The 16027-nt window shown below is 54.6% G+C and overlaps 5 protein-coding genes across 5 annotated transcripts; 4 read left to right on the top strand and 1 right to left on the bottom strand.

The window, feature by feature from the left end:
- Positions 1–129: 129 nt before the first annotated feature.
- Positions 130–1251, top strand: AYO21_06083 (hypothetical protein; the record flags this gene model as incomplete). The annotated part of the gene is made up of 1 exon (XM_022656047.1): positions 130–1251. The coding sequence occupies one exon, from the start codon at positions 130–132 to the stop codon at positions 1249–1251; it is 1122 nt and encodes a 373-aa protein (XP_022511567.1).
- Positions 1252–1648: 397 nt separating this feature from the next.
- AYO21_06082 (hypothetical protein) lies at positions 1649–2697 on the bottom strand (the record flags this gene model as incomplete). Its single annotated transcript, XM_022656046.1, has 2 exons — positions 1649–2482; positions 2542–2697. 2 exons carry the CDS (start codon positions 2695–2697, stop codon positions 1649–1651), a joined length of 990 nt encoding a protein of 329 aa, XP_022511566.1.
- Positions 2698–3011: 314 nt separating this feature from the next.
- Positions 3012–6613, top strand: AYO21_06081 (hypothetical protein; the record flags this gene model as incomplete). The annotated part of the gene is made up of 2 exons (XM_022656045.1): positions 3012–3101; positions 3152–6613. 2 exons carry the CDS (start codon positions 3012–3014, stop codon positions 6611–6613), a joined length of 3552 nt encoding a protein of 1183 aa, XP_022511565.1.
- A 512-nt stretch (positions 6614–7125) lies between these two features.
- AYO21_06080 (hypothetical protein) lies at positions 7126–8664 on the top strand (the record flags this gene model as incomplete). The annotated part of the gene is made up of 2 exons (XM_022656044.1): positions 7126–7351; positions 7475–8664. The coding sequence occupies 2 exons, from the start codon at positions 7126–7128 to the stop codon at positions 8662–8664; spliced, it is 1416 nt and encodes a 471-aa protein (XP_022511564.1).
- An 825-nt stretch (positions 8665–9489) lies between these two features.
- On the top strand, positions 9490–13822 carry AYO21_06079 (hypothetical protein; the record flags this gene model as incomplete). Its single annotated transcript, XM_022656043.1, has 2 exons — positions 9490–9524; positions 9580–13822. 2 exons carry the CDS (start codon positions 9490–9492, stop codon positions 13820–13822), a joined length of 4278 nt encoding a protein of 1425 aa, XP_022511563.1.
- Between the last annotated feature and the right edge of the window lie 2205 nt (positions 13823–16027).

Raw genomic sequence — 16027 nt, 5'->3', positions numbered from 1 at the left:
ATTAATCACCATCACCACCACCTGCACCTGGACACTCTTTTGTTCCCACTCCTCGTCGTGTCGTTGAGACTCTAATTTACCCGGAGACGCATCCTCTGGGCTGGACTCTCACTCAACTCGCTCCGCATCATGTCCAACTTTGACCCCAATGCGATCCTCCGCGGCGCGCAACTCACCTTTGTAGGCGCCCATCGAGCTCTCCAAAACCCGGAGCTCTTCACCACCGCACACTATCGACAAGCCGCCATCGCCGTCTGCGCGGGCCTCGCCATCCGCATCATCCTCAACATTCCCATCTATCTCGTCAAAATCTTGATCTGGATCACGTCCATATTCGTCAACCTCGACCATGAGACCTGGGACGACAAGGTCATCTCGGGCCTGGACTTCATCTCACGATCGGTGCTTCAGATCCCTTTCGGTCTGATGATGATCATGGGCTCCGTGACCCCGACGCTGGACAACCTGTTCATGGAGTCCCTGAAGTGGGTGGACACGACGTACGTGCAGAAGCACAAGTCCGACGACCCGGCGACCTTGCGGGGTATGTACTATCCAACCCTCAAGATGTACTCGACGCATGGCGAGCGGGAGAAGAAGGAACGGCGGTCCCCGGTCGATGGAGTCATCATCTTCTTCACCAAGTACGGCCGACGAGCCGCGATCTCACTGGCCATCTACTCCCTCACGTTCCTGCCCGGGGTAGGCCGTTTCGTCCTCCCCGCGGCGTCGTTCTACACGTTCAACAAGGCCGTCGGGCCCGTGCCGGCGGGCATCGTCTTCGCGTCCGGCCTGGTCCTCCCGAAGCACTACATGGTGCACTTTTTGCAAACGTACTTCTCGAGCCGCAGCCTCATGTCGCGCCTGCTGGAGCCTTACTTCCTCCGCATCCGCTTCACCCCGCAGCAGAAGAAGATCTGGTTCCTCGACCGCAGCGGCGTGCTGTTCGGCTTCTCCGCCGCCTTCGCCGTCATGGTCAAGGTGCCCCTGCTGGGAGTGCTCATCTACGGCATCGCCGAAGCCAGCACCGCCTACCTCATCACAAAGATTACCGAGCCGCCCCCGCCGCCCGGCGGACGCGCCGTCCAGGAGTTCATCGATAGCGAGGTGCGCTGGAAGAACAAGCATCTCTTCCTCAACCTGCCCCTGGACCGTCTCGACGAGTTCAACGCCCGCTTGACCGGTGCGGAGAAGGTGGGTAGTGGTAGTCTCGACGAGGCCACCCAAGTCCCCAGGAGAAAGTTTACATAGCACGAACGGTTTCGGTCAAGTGCAGGTTTCTCAGAAGTATGGGTGGATGATTAGAACGTGATCGAGGAAACGATTTGGTCCGGGATACACTGGTCTCTTTAGAGTTTTGTTGGTTCTGGTACGGTTCAACATTTGGCTGGCTCTTGGGGGAAAACAAGCAACGAGAGGATCTCCACAAGGACCAAAAAAAAAGACTGACAAGATTCAGTCTGGGTTCATTATGAATACATTTGATTTTTGATTGATCATTGACCGTAGTGGGCTTTTCTTTATACCTCCGACGTAATCCGCACGTCTAGCAGAGGGGAATGGCCCATTGCTATACAGAAATATGCCGCCAAAGCACCCGCCATCTTGAGTGCTGTATATCCAACGGGCCTGGTGGCAATCGGGCGGCTCACTTATACTCGTAGAAACCCCTGCCGCTCTTCTTGCCCAGCCAGCCAGCATCCACATACTGCCTTAGCAGCACGCTGGGCCTGTATTTGCTATCGCCCAGACCGGCATGTAACGTCTCCATGATGGCCAGACAAGTGTCCAGGCCGATGAAATCTGCCAGCGTGAGCGGGCCCATTGGCACATTGGTCCCGTTCTTCATGATGCTGTCGATGTCCTCCTTCTTGCCCACCCCGGTCTCCAAGCAGATGATCGCTTCGTTGATGTAGGGCATCAGGATCCTGTTGGCGAGGAACCCCGGGATATCGGCTGAGACAGAGCAGATTTTGCCCATCTTCTCGCAGAATGCGACGGCCGTCGCGAGCGTCTCGGGAGAGGTCTGCAGGCCGGAAATGATCTCCACGCCCTTCTGGACCGGCACTGGGTTCATGAAATGCGTCGACACAACCCGCGACGACGCAGAGGTATCGGTGGGGTCCTTTGTGGTCGCGCGCGCGATCCTGGTGATGCTGATACTCGACGTGTTTGTGGCCAGGATGGCATGTTTGGGACATGTCTCGGCGAGTTCAGCAAAGATTTTTTCCTTCAACGACGGGATCTCGGGGACGGCTTCGATGACCATGTCCACGTCGGACAGGTCCGATATCTTTGTGGTGGGCCTTAACCTCTCTCTTGTAGCCTTTGCGATCTCTTCGGTGATCTTTTGCTTCGAGACATCCTTTGCGAGGAGCTTGTCGGCGAATGCGAGGCCGCGGTCGAGCGACTGTTGGGAGGTGTCCACAAGCGTGACTGGGACTTGGGCTTTTTGAGCTGCGACAAGTGCAATTCCTAGACCCTGTTCGTTGTTAGAAGCTGGACATGAAGTTCACAATTTCACCTATGACAAAAGCATACCATTTGACCAGCACCAACAACACCAAGCTTCTTCACTTCGAAGCCCAATGAGGGCGTGGAAGAGAACTGGCGGTTGAGTGAGGCGAGCCTCTGCGAGGCAACTTGCGACTTTGAAGGAGCCATCAGTCGGGAGGAAAATCTCGACAACGAAGCCATTGGGGAGAAGCTGTTGGCAGTCTACCTATACGAGTTGAGGAATCTCTCGACTCGAATGCGCCCGCTTGTGCTTCAAAAGGTCTAGAAACGCCGGGATTTCTCCTTGAAGCGCCCGCCAAGGTTCCCACTCGCCCTTATCGAAAACCGAGGCTCACCGATAAGAGGCGAAAACGTGCACCATGGGGGCTGCGTGGTCCGCCCGAATGCCTTAACGCGTCCTGGGCACGCGTCGCTACGCGTGTCTTTCCAACACCTGCCTCTTCGCTGTCGTCAACTTCCTGATTTCTCGACAATGACGGTAATGACTAGACGATATGGACTATATCGACGACAGCAATCCTTTCACCAAGGCCCAGACCGTTCATCCTGAAGTTCGGGCCTATGTCTACAGTCTGGTTAACGCAGTATGTGTCTCTTCGCCTTGGTTAACACTGAATATTCTAACGTACGCTAGCTTGGTGGGAGTAGTACAGACGACGATGGCCGCTACGTCCTCGGTGACGACGCGCTTGCCTGTCTTCGAGATCTCAAGCGGTGGCTGAAGCTGTACGACGAGAAGAACAACCGCCTCGATGTCGCGAGATGTCTAGCAGAAGCCAAGCTTGTCGGGGGAGACCTGATACCCATTCTCGCCTCGTGGCCCGAAGACGGCAAGGAGAACAAGCTGAAGGCTCGCGTTGCGCTGGCATGCTTGGAAGTACTGGTGCCGTTAACATGGCCACTGGAGACTGCAGGAGAAATGACCGTTAACCATCACCGACACACGCCATACATTCAGCAAGCACAAGTCGTATACAAGGCTGCCGTCCTGGGCTGCGATACTAGCAATATCCTCCGCCAGGTAGTGCGCATTGGCTTACCCTCGATAGCCGTGGCCAGAGATGAGAGAACGAGCCGAGACGAAGGTATACTCAAGCTTATGCTCTACTTCTTTCGAAACATCGCCGTGATTCAACAGATTCCCAATTTACCTAGCCAGGGCTTGGATTCAGAAGTCTCCCGATCGGCGACCATAGAGGCGTTCAGAGACCAAGATGTTTTTGCTCTGCTTCTGACCATCTGCTCAAATATGGGAGATGATTTCAACTTGCAGGATGTTATTGTGTTGGACATACTCTTCAACTTGATCAAAGGTGTCGACCCGCGAAGACTGTGGATGACACAGCAAGAGAGGAAGAGTCAGGGCATCACGGACCTGGGGGCCGCTCTCGCTGTGGAGGAGAGCAAGAATCGAGACGCGAAGAAGCATCAGTGGAGCAGACATGGACGCTTCGGAACCATGATATGGGTAAAACGGGAGGGGGAAAAGATGTCGGCTGTCTCGGGCCAGGACAATCTCCGAAACGATCAGCAGGCGCTGTTGAACATGGACAAGTCCAAGAAATGGAATAAGCCTCAACAGAAACGCAGAGATATCGACCACACAATCCACGATTTCGACCGCACTACTTATCTCACTGACCCAGCGGCCGAGAAGCTACGAAACTTCGTCGAGGAGTTCCTCGATTCTGGATTTAATCCATTCTTTACGCATCTGCGCAAAGCCATCGAGCGAGAGGCAGAACGGCTGGTCGATGTCAACTATCGCCAGTTTTTCTATGCAGTGGCATGGTTTCTCGAAGCCGAGCGTATCCGACGAGAGACGCAGAAGAAGGAGGTCAAGCCAGACAAAGTGCGAGATGACTTTACCGATGAGAGCTATTCGATTGTTGCCGCTGTTCTCAATCAAGAAACTTTCATCATGCTGAATCGCTTCATGCAAGTGTCCTTGGACAACAAAGAGTGGCAGGACTTGAATGCCTGCATGCGATGCTTCACTCAGGTTTTGCTTACGGTACAAGAGATGACACAGAGCCCGTTGGAAGAGGATCAAGAAATTGCGGACAACATCCAAAACCGAATCTTTTACGAGGAAACGACGCATGATCGAGTCGTGGAGATCCTGAAAGGCTACAAGGATCAGGGCTTTGGCTATCTCGACGCTTGCACGGAGCTCTCGCACGTCTTTTTACGCATGCTGGAGAGATACTCGAAGGAGAACGTCGACCTGCAGATACGGTCTCGTCGCAGGGCGAAGAAGAAGCGTCAGGACGAGAGGAGAAGACTTGCTCAACCGGGTGACGATCCTGCTGCAGATGACGAGGTGTCTGAGAATGAAGATATCGCCGACGTGGTTCAAGTCTCCAAGGAACGAAAGTTCGATTTCAATCGATTCGCGGCAAAGTTCTCGACACAAAACTCTGTCAACACCTTTGTCTCTCTTACAACCTTATACCGAGATCTCAGCGTTGAACAACTCAAACGTGCCCATCGATTCTTCTATCGAGTCGCGTTCAAGCAGGACTTGGCTGTCCTCCTTTATCGTATCGACATCATCGCCCTTTTCAACAAGATGATCAACGGACCGGATGGCCTCGATAGGAGACATGCAATGTACAGAGAATGGTCGGAATTTGCCAGACAAGTGTTCAAGAAGATGTTCAAGAAGATCGATCAGCGACCCGAGCTGATAGTGGAAATGCTATTCAGTAAAATCAACTCGACACTGTACTATCTCGAATACGGTCAGGAGAAACAGACAATCGCAACCACTCGTGCGCCTGCAGAACTAGAAATCAGGCCAGCGCCCGGAAGAGATGTCAAGGAACAGATCGGGATTGTCGTCACAGTCCTGCTGAAAGACGGCAAGGCAGATCTTGTGCGATGGGTCAAGACAACACTGGGAAACGCATTTGATGAACGACATGCCTGGGAAGCCGAAGCCGAAGCACGGAGACTGGGAATCACCGAGGCCGCACAAAGGGATGGAGAGGAACCCCCGGAAAACGTTGATGTCGGGGAACCATCGTACATCACTGTGCACGCTTCCTCGGAGGACATCAAAATGGCAATGTTCAAGAACGGAAGACTCAAGTTGCTGATGCGTTTGGTTGGCTTTGAAATGCTCGGAGATGAAGACGTGCTTGGAGCGACGTGGATCATCCCAGGACAAGTATCCGCTGGACAGCTTTCAGATCACAAGGCGGCAGTCGAACAGTACGAACAGACGCCGTGGCAAGGGGAAGACGAGAATGAAGACGCCGAAGACATGATCCGTCGTGCAAGAAACAAAGAGAAGCCAGACCGAGATGATGGGGACGAAGCGCCACGCGACGCATTCATTGACGACTCTGAAGGTGAAGAGGACTTTCTGTTCCCGGACAATCCGCGCAAGAAGAAATCCAAGGACGCCATTGCCGAACTCCGGGCGAAGCGCAAAAGGAAGCGAGGCGAAGATGACGATGGAGAGGATGACATTGACGAGGAACTTGCGGCCCAAAGAAGAGCCGCACGAAAAGCAGCTGCATTGGACAGGCGACGCAAAATCAAGAGTGAAGCTTACATCAGGGACAGTGACGATGAATCCGATGCAGAGAAGGACCGGCTCTTCTTCGAGAGGGAGGAGCAGATGCGAACGAAGTATGCGGAAAAGATTCGCAATGAGCTTCAAAACCAGACCAGCCTGGGTATCAGTGAGCAGCGACCGAAGGCGACGAAGAGAGCCAAGAAGCAGCATGCTGCTCAGACAGAGGAAGATCGAGAGAGTGACGACGATCTGCTTATGACTGACACCGATGACCACCACACCGAGCCAGCCTCATCGCAGCAGCGGCGGGTGTGGGATAGTGAGGATGAGGAAGAGGACGATGGCGATACTCCAATGTCCTCACAAAGCGCTCAAGCGAATATTGAAGCGGGCGATGGACAGATGAAGCTCCGCGAGCTTGACCAGCCACGCGCAGCTGTCGAAACCGGCAGCAAAACATTCCAAGCGGAGGTAGAATTGAGTGATGACGATGAAGAGATAATACCGACAGCGAGACGACGGCCTATGGTTCGGGGAGGGTTTATTGTGGATAGCGACGACGATGAGTGAAAGCGAAGACCGTGGCGGTAACTCATATAAGGAGAGGCACCCCCCGTTATTAATTCAATCGTTAAACTCGACCTCTGTGTCTTTTTTCGTATCCTCCATCAGTGAAGATGTACTCCGTAATAGGATGATATCGTAGTGGCCACCCACTGACCAGGGGGCCAGGGTGCCAGGGTGCCAGGGTGCCAGGGTGCCAGGTTACACATGCCAATTGCAGCACATGTCGGGATGCGCCGACGGCCACTGAGTGACATCAACACGACGCCGATTGGCTGCCCACCCTCGTCTTCTCTGAACCACTGGTGGCCACTCTTTTTTCTTGCTTGCTTCTCCGTCTCTTCGTATTCCTGATAAGGCCTCTTGCTCAATGCCACGGTGAAAGAGGGCCAGGGTGATTTGTTTTCGTTGCTGTTTGCATCCTTCCTTTTCTCCTCTATTTAGATGCCGCCACATTTCTCGGAAGAATAGACTCTTTCTCGTCCCCGGACTAGATACTCGCAAATAGACCAGCAAAGATGACCCAGCAACGTATTTATTTTGGCCGCTTCATCTCCACCCCGAAGCCTGATGAGCTGCTGATACGGACGGGCGCCGTGCTGGTGGACAGGAAAGATGGCAGAGGCGTGATTGAAAAGGCGGACTGGACTGTGAACGGGCCAAACGACGCGATTAGCAAGTTCGGCGTCGAGGCGCCCGTGGTCACTGCTGGGGATGATGGATTCTTCTTTCCTGGTTTTATTGGTAGGTCATGATTCGGACGACACGAAACACCTTTGCTGGTCCAGCATCTGTGCTTATTTGGCGACAAACACAACGAGCGAAGAATTGTTCGCGGAACAAGGCTGACCAAAGTGCTACATACAGATACCCATATACACGCTTCGCAATATCCCAACATTGGCATATTCGGAAAGTCGACTCTCCTGGATTGGTTGACCACATACACGTTCCCGCTGGAATCCTCGCTCGGCACCGACAAATCTCCCATGTACAAAGATTCCATTGAGCCACCCGATCCCCTCGCTCGCGCCAAAGCTGTCTACAACCGGGTGGTGTCCAAGACTCTCTCTCTCGGGACGACAACCGCGTCATACTATGCCACTATTCACGTTGAGGCGACGAATCTTCTGGCCGATGTTACGTTCAAGAAGGGTCAAAGGGCGTATATTGGGCGAGTGTGCATGGATCGACCCGAGACGTGTCCGGACTATTACAGAGACGAGAGCACCGAGCAGACGATAGCAAACACGAAAGCCAGCATCGAATATTGCAGATCCCTGGACCCCTCAGGAGAGCTCGTGGCTCACATCATCACTCCGAGGTTTGCCCCCAGCTGTCTGCCCGAAACACTATCCCAACTAGGCACATTAGCCAAGGAAGAAGATCTCAGAGTGCAGACGCACATCTCAGAGAACCTGAACGAAGTGAAATGGGTCCAGGAGTTGTTTCCCGACCAGTCGAGTTATGCAGGGGTCTATGACCATCATGGCTTGCTGACACCACGAACGATCCTGGCGCACGCAGTACACCTCAGCCAGGAAGAGATGCAACTGGTCAGGCAGAGGAAAACCAAGATCAGTCATTGTCCCGCGAGCAATAGTGCACTGGGGAGTGGATTGTGCCCGGTGCGGGCGTTGCTGGATGAAGGGATCGAAGTGGGCTTGGGCACAGATATCAGCGGCGGGTATAGCCCCAGCATACTTGATGCGGTGCGGAACGCTTGCATTGTGAGCCGACACGTTGGATTCTTGAATGGTGGTGACAGCAAGTACAACCTCAGCGTGGCAGAAGGACTGTGGTTGGCCACAATGGGTGGCGCCAAAGTAGTGGGGATGGAAGGGAGGCTGGGTGGCTTCGACGAGGGCATGCTCTGGGACGTACAGGAGATTGTGATGGGGGATGTTGATGCTAGTGGAGGCGGGGTCGACACAGGGGTGGACATCTTTGGCTGGGAATCCTGGGAGGATCGAGTGGCCAAATGGGTGTGGAATGGCGACGAGAGGAATATCAAACGAGTCTGGGTGGGAGGGAGGCTGGTACACGAGAGGGGATGATGGAGTGAGGAACGGAAGAATGCTTCTCCCAGGGATATCGAGCAGACATTCAGATCACAGCATACGGTGTACTTATTCTGATTAGCGTGTAGGACGACACAATTCGTCGTATGACATCCTCTGATACCACATATATCCCTATATACCTGTGGGTGACCTGTGGGTGACCTGTATACCCCCCGGTGCTTATGTAACAGGTATGATCTCTCACGTGACCGGCCCTCTGGATACGATTTCCATCCAAATCCCATCCCTGCGCCAACCCACCATGCGGTCCATCCCACCCCCATCGTCACCCAGTTCCTCACAAGTCGGATCGCCAACGGGCAGCCAAAAGCTTGAAACCCTCGTAACCCTCGTTTCCATTTCACGTGCGTTTTTATTCAATCAACAATGGTCGTTGATCCCTTTTCTTACCACCCATCTTGTTCTCGTCACCCTCACTTCTTTTCCCGGTTCCAGTCCGCAATGCAAGAGCACTGCCTCCACTCACCCGGCAAGTAGCTCCAGAAGCAATGTGTGCTCCTCGTGACGTGCTCAGTGGCTGGCCTCGGATCGCTCAGTCTCACCATTGAGCTCCTCTAGCCTAGCCTCCCACTTTGCAGAAACCCCCACGAGACTCAAGTCGTCCTTGTGCTCGGAGTCGCCATCATGAATGCCTCCGCTGCGAGTTCACAACCTCCGGTGGGACATGGACAAACCTCGCCTGGAAGGGGTTTTGGTGCTGCACTCGTCTCCCTCGTGACTTTTCTCCCTCATGCGTTGTTATGGATCATAGGATTCTGTACAATAACACTGCCGACATGGTTGTTCACTCTGTTCTCAATGAGTTTGACCTTTACCATGAATTTCACCACCCTGTAAGTGATCTGCCCCCTCACTTGTTTCACTGTGACGTCTACTAACAGCTGGCAGACTCGTCATTTTCGTTGCAATATTCTCGACCGTCAGTTGGTTCATCCGCTACCGTTTCCTCAATTACTATACACACCTGCCTCAAGAGCCGCAGCGAAAAGAGCCCCAGCTCGATTTGTTTCCAGACACGCAAGATGGGGACTCGAAACCGGGCTTGGCCAACTACCTCGACGAATTCCTGAGCGCGATCAAGGTGTTTGGATACCTAGAGAGGCCGATCTTTCACGAGTTGACGCGAACGATGCAGACTAGGAAGCTCATTGCGGGGGAGACACTGCTGCTCGAGGAAGAGAAAGGGTTTTGTCTGGTGGTGGATGGGTTGGTCCAGATATTTGTCAAGTCGTTAAGAGACACACCCGAAGGCACCAGCACTGGTCAAATTGACTTGTTCGACGAAGACGAAGGATATCGGGAAGGCAATCAGGGCTATCAGTTATTGACCGAAGTTAAAAATGGTGCCTCAATGTCCTCTCTATTCTCCATCTTGTCCTTGTTCACCGAAGATGTCAAGCTGCGCCATGACGATCAGATTCCCAATGGTACGCGATTTACCAACCATGTCACCCGCACGCCCGATTCCAACGTTGCCAGCCCAACCATGGATCCGCCCACGCCAGGGTCGGCCGTCGCTGGTGCTCTCAGCGAGACGCAGAAAGCGAGGCTGCCCAGTGTTCCACCTTTGACACTTGGATCTGCCTTTGATGAACACCACTATAAGACCAAGCAAGCCAGACCCAAGTCTGCGGTTTCTGCGCACCCTGATATTGTGGCGAGGGCGGTGGTTGACACCACAATAGCCATCATCCCAGCAAGCGCATTTCGACGCCTGACTAGAGTGTACCCCAAAGCCACTGCCCACATAGTTCAGGTGATACTGACAAGGCTGCACCGAGTGACGCTGTCGACCGCACACCAGTATCTCGGGCTGACCTCGGAGGTCCTGCAGATCGAGAAGCTGATGAATAAATACACCAGTTATGATCTGCCCAACCATATCCGCGGCCACGCCCTTGACCGGTTGCGGGACAAATTTGCAAAGGAACGCGAGAGGATTGGGCCCGAAGAAGGGATGAAGGGGATCGCATTGCACAACCCGACGGCAGGTCGACGCCGGTCTTCCAGTGGACTTCGCAGAGAAGCAGCCACAATCGCCCGGCTCAATGCAGCAAAGGGTGCCGCCTCTTCTTCAGCGCCCAATTCTGTGCGGCCGGGAATCGGAGACAGAAATGTCAGCTCGGGCGATCTGCATGGCGCATCGAGGCCAAGTCAGAGACCTACTAGCCTCCACCTCCGCTCCACCTCGAACTGGACGAGTATGGGAGCCCCTGACGGCCTCAGATTGGATATGAGCCCGATGGGGAACCGCGAACAACCGCCGTTTCGCCAGACTTCGTTCCACAGCGACATGCCCCATCGACAGGATTCCGTTCATGAAGACAGTTTGTTTCGTGAGTCCGTGCTGGAATGCATGGCCAAGGCACTCGGATTGAGCGAGTCAGTGACCCAGGCCTTGAAAGGAGGTCCGGTCTCGGTCGAACAGTCTCCGCGGCTTGTCTCGTATGATGCGAAACGCCAGACGGCCATTTTCAACAACGCTTTTGGCTTCATTGACCCTTACGAGGGCTCAGCGGATGGCGAGTCCGAGTCCATAACGGCTTCGGCTGCCAGTGTCGGTGGTTCGCTGAACAACCGAACCTTGAGTGAAGAATTGATGGACGATGTCGAGATTGTGTTTTTCCCCAAAGGCTCTGTTTTAGTCGAACAAGGCGAACGCAACCCAGGTCTCTACTATGTTATCGACGGGTTCTTGGACGTCAGCATCCCCATTGAAGAGAAAGAAGAAAGACAAGAATCGGTCGATCGCCACCGATCGCGCAGAGGCTCCCGCGACGAGACATTTCCACGGCTGCGAAGAACTAGAACCTCCACTTCCCGGACCCAGTCGACCGCTGGCTTTCCCGGACAGCCCAAGGAGAACAAAAGAATGGTGCAAAAGACGTTATTTCTGGTAAAACCTGGCGGCATTGCTGGCTATGTTGGGACATTGTCGTCCTACAGATCGTTTACGGACGTGACCGCGAAAACAGATGTCTATGTCGGTTTCCTGCCTCGGTCTGCGTTGGAAAGGGTCGCCGAGAAGTATCCTATTGTCCTCTTGACGATGGCGAAACGGCTCACCAGTCTTCTTCCCAGGCTGATCTTGCACATTGATTTTGCTCTCGAGTGGGTACAAGTCAATGCTGGCCAGGTCATCCATCATCAGGGCGACGACAGCGATGCCATCTACATTGTCCTCAACGGGCGACTGAGGGCAGTGCGCGAGCTTGAGGGTGGAACGATGCGGGTGACCGGCGAATACGGTCAAGGCGAGAGCATCGGCGAGTTGGAAGTTATGACGGATGGCACCAGGCCCGCCACCCTCCACGCTATACGTGATACAGAGCTGGCAAAGTTCCCGAGGAGCCTGTTTAACAGTCTGGCCCAGGAGCATCCCAATATCACCATCCAAATTTCCAAGTTGATCGCACAGCGCATGCGAGCGCTTATCGAAGCCCCGTTGACAGAAAAGGGCCAAGAGAGAAAGAGGGCCGCGCTGAGTGACTCGAGCACATCGACCCTGAATCTCCGAACGATCGCAGTGTTACCAGTTACCGCCGGTGTCCCAGTCGTTGAATTCGGCAATCGTTTACTGGCAGCCTTGAGCCAGACCGGAGTGCCAAGTGGCGTTACTCTGCTGAACCAAGCCATCATTCTGAGCCATCTCGGTCGACATGCCTTTAACCGAATGGGTCGCCTGAAGTTGTCGCAGTACCTCGCCGACCTCGAAGAGAAATACGGCATGGTGCTCTACATTGCAGATACCAGTGTCAATGCGCCTTGGACCCAGACTTGTATCTCCCAAGCAGACTGCATCCTGCTGGTTGGCTTGGCCGAGAGCTCGCCGAACATTGGTGAGTACGAGCGATTCCTTCTGGGAATGAAGACAACTGCTCGGAAGGACCTTGTGCTGCTCCACGTCGACCGATACTCACAGCCTGGCTTGACCAGGAGATGGATGAGCAACCGCATGTGGATCAACGGTGGTCATCATCACATCCAGATGGCATTTCGTGTGAGCCCGGAGGCCACGCCTCACTCTCCTCCTAGAAGGTTCGGCTCGGCGATCAAGCAAAGTGTTCAGGTCATTCAAGCAGAGATACAGAAGTACACCTCGCGTAGAGTTCGCCATGCTCCGCTGTACTCTGCCGACACCCCTTTCAAAGGCGACCTGCATCGACTTGCGAGACGACTCTGCGGCAAATCTGTTGGGCTGGTACTCGGTGGAGGAGGTGCGCGTGGTATTTCCCACATCGGGGTCATCCAGGCTCTGGAAGAGGCCGGCATCCCGATTGACATTGTTGGGGGGACTTCGATCGGTGCATTTTTGGGAGCGCTCTATGCCCGCGACGCCGACGTGGTGCCAATGTACGGACGTGCAAAGAAGTTTGCCGGACGGATGGGCAGTATGTGGCGATTTGCGCTCGACTTGACCTATCCTTCGGCGTCATACACGACGGGCCACGAGTTCAACCGGGGCATATTCAAGGCATTCGGGGACTCGCAGATTGAAGACTTTTGGCTGCCATTCTACTGCAACACGACCAACATTAGCAAATCGCGAGCCGAGATCCACACTTCGGGATATGCGTGGAGGTATGTCCGCGCCAGCATGTCCCTCGCTGGGTTGATCCCGCCCATATGTGATGAGGGCAGCATGCTCCTCGACGGCGGATACATCGACAACCTCACCGTCCAACACATGAAGTCTCTGGGGACCGACCTTGTATTCGCAGTCGACGTTGGCGCCGTGGACGACGACACTCCGCAACAGTACGGCGACACCCTCTCGGGCTTTTGGTCGTTGCTCAACCGCTGGAACCCATTCTCGTCGATTCCCAATCCACCCACCCTGTCCGACATCCAAGCTCGGCTCGCGTACGTCTCCTCAGTTGACGCACTGGAGCGCGCCAAAGCAACCCCGGGCTGCATATACATGCGGCCACCCATCGAAGCGTACGGGACGTTAGAGTTTGCAAAGTTCGACGAGATCTACGAGGTCGGGTACAGTTACGCCAAGGAGTTTCTCGCCAGGTTGCGCAACGACGGCCAGTTGAACGGCATCATCGACGCGTGGGTCGATGCGGGCGATGAGGAGGGCAAGAAGTTGTTGAGGGCGATGGCGCCGCGGCGGGCGAGTATTTGAGTTGTCGGCAGGAGATGGTGGTCCTCGTCGTTCTCGTCGTTGGGTTCTGCGAAACTAGGTCAAGGTTTGTCTTGCATGGCCCAGGAGTAAGTTTGCTGGTGCTGTTGATGATAAAAAGTACGGAGGATATATATACAGGTCCAAACAGAGACCACATACACCACCGAAAAGAATAATCAATGTCGCGTTCTATGCTGCTCCCTCCCCTACCTCCCTTGTTACCTACAATATTGAGAATGGCCTAAGATTGGATGTGGACGTGGATACGGATATTGATACTGATATTGATAAGAATATACTATGTGAAAGATACTTAGGTTGGAAGATTCTCGGCCTTTGAGGAGGGAAGGAAGGAAGGAAGATAGAGCTCTCTCTCTCTCTCTCTCTGTCTCTCTGTACATCCCCCTCATCTCCCTTTCTTGGTAATCTCACCGAATCTTTGGCGAAATCAGAATCTTGATCTGATCGTCCCGGTTATTGACCAGTTCCTCGAACCCCTTGGGTCCCGTGTCCTCGAGGGCGATGCGGCTGGTGACCATTTTCTCGTAGCCTTGAAAGGAGCCTGTGGGTAGGTACTCGAGTCAGTGGACACTTCTGCCGCAGGTGCATGGGGGGGGAGATTATATGTATGCATGTATAGATAGATGGGAGGTGGTGTGATGATCCATTTCATGTGGAGAGTGAGTGCATCATGTGCCATGTGTAGATGGGGAGATGTAAAAGGTTCGAGGTAAGGAAGACTTGCCTTTGGCCATCAACTCCATGACCTCCTTGAAATCCTGCTCGTTGTAGCAGCACGAGCTCATGAACTTGACCTCCTTGAAGAAGAAGGGCAGGAATTGGATTTGGATCTTTGACACACCGAACCAGTTAGTCATTGCGTTTGATCAGTAAACCCTTCTCTCTCTCTCTCTCTCTCTCTCTCTCTCTCTCTCTCTCTCTCCGTTCCGCGGATTCTGGACAAAAGGGGAAACATTTCTTTCTGATACACCCCATATATGGTGTGTATGGATAGAAAATATACGGGGGAGTATGCTGGGAGAGGTCGAAAGAAAGAAAAAACTCACCGGTTTCTCCCACACAGCGACATTGACAAACGTCCCGCCAGACCTCAAGGCGTCGAACCCGGCCTCCAGCGCGGGCTGCACGCCCGCACAGTCAAAGACGACATCGACGCCCTTGCCGCCCGTCAGTTCGCGACAGACGTCGCCGACCTTTTCGGAGCGCGGGTCGACGACCCGGTCGACGACGTCCTTGGCCTGCTCCTTCCGCTTGGCCGTGGGCTCGCTCAGCACGATCTTGTTGACGCGGTGGGCGCGCAGCACGGACATGAGGGCTGCGCCGACGGGGCCGCCGCCGAGGATCAGGACGTTCAACCCCGCCAGGTCCAGGCCCGACGCCTTGGCCGCGTGGTGGCACACGACCAGCGGCTCGATGACGGCCGCGTACTCGAGGCTCACGTTGTCCGGCAGCGGGAGGCAGTGCGCCTCCTCGACCGTGGCGTACTCGGACAACCCGCCGCCCTTGCCGCTGCTGCCGCCGATGAAGCCCAGTTTGTGGCAGATGTGGTCGTCGCCCGCCGTGCAGCTCGTGCACGTCCGGCAGATGCAGTGCGGGTCGACCATGACGGCCTGCCCGACCTGGAGCTTGGAGCCAGGGGGCACGGATTTCAAGCGCCCGCAGAACTCGTGGCCGAAGATGATGGGGCGCGGTTCGCCCGTGGTTGGGTCGACGGTGCGCATCAGCACGGGTCCTGCGATTGGATTCGTGTTTAGTAGGTGGGTAGAGAGATATGATTCGCAGGGGAGTGTCATTGTTGTTGTCGTTGTCACCGTCACCGTCGCCACCACCACCACCACTACCACCACCTCTTCCTCTTCCATTCAAAAAACACCTCCCAAAGAAACAAAGACTCAGTCCACAAACTTACCGGCAGCATACTCGTGCAAATCACTCCCACAGATTCCACACCATTCCACCTCGACGAGACATTCTCCCGGCCCCGGTTCGGGGATGGGCACCTCTTCGACGCGAATGTCCCTGTTGCCGTAGAACCGGGCTGCTCCCCTGGACGACAGTTCTGTAGATTCTCTTTCCGACGTCCCACAAAGGGGGGTTGTATCTCCGGGGCCATCTCTTTTCCACCTCCGCACCTGCCGCACCACCACCCCTCGCTACCGCGCGCGGCCACCCGCCTCCGACACA

The sequence above is a fragment of the Fonsecaea monophora genome (genome assembly GCF_001642475.1).
Source record: "Fonsecaea monophora strain CBS 269.37 chromosome Unknown Scaff41, whole genome shotgun sequence".
In the NCBI taxonomy this organism is placed as follows: Eukaryota; Fungi; Ascomycota; class Eurotiomycetes; order Chaetothyriales; family Herpotrichiellaceae; genus Fonsecaea; species Fonsecaea monophora.
Note: the sequence above shows the minus strand (reverse complement) of the source record. Positions and strands in the feature narration are given on the sequence as shown.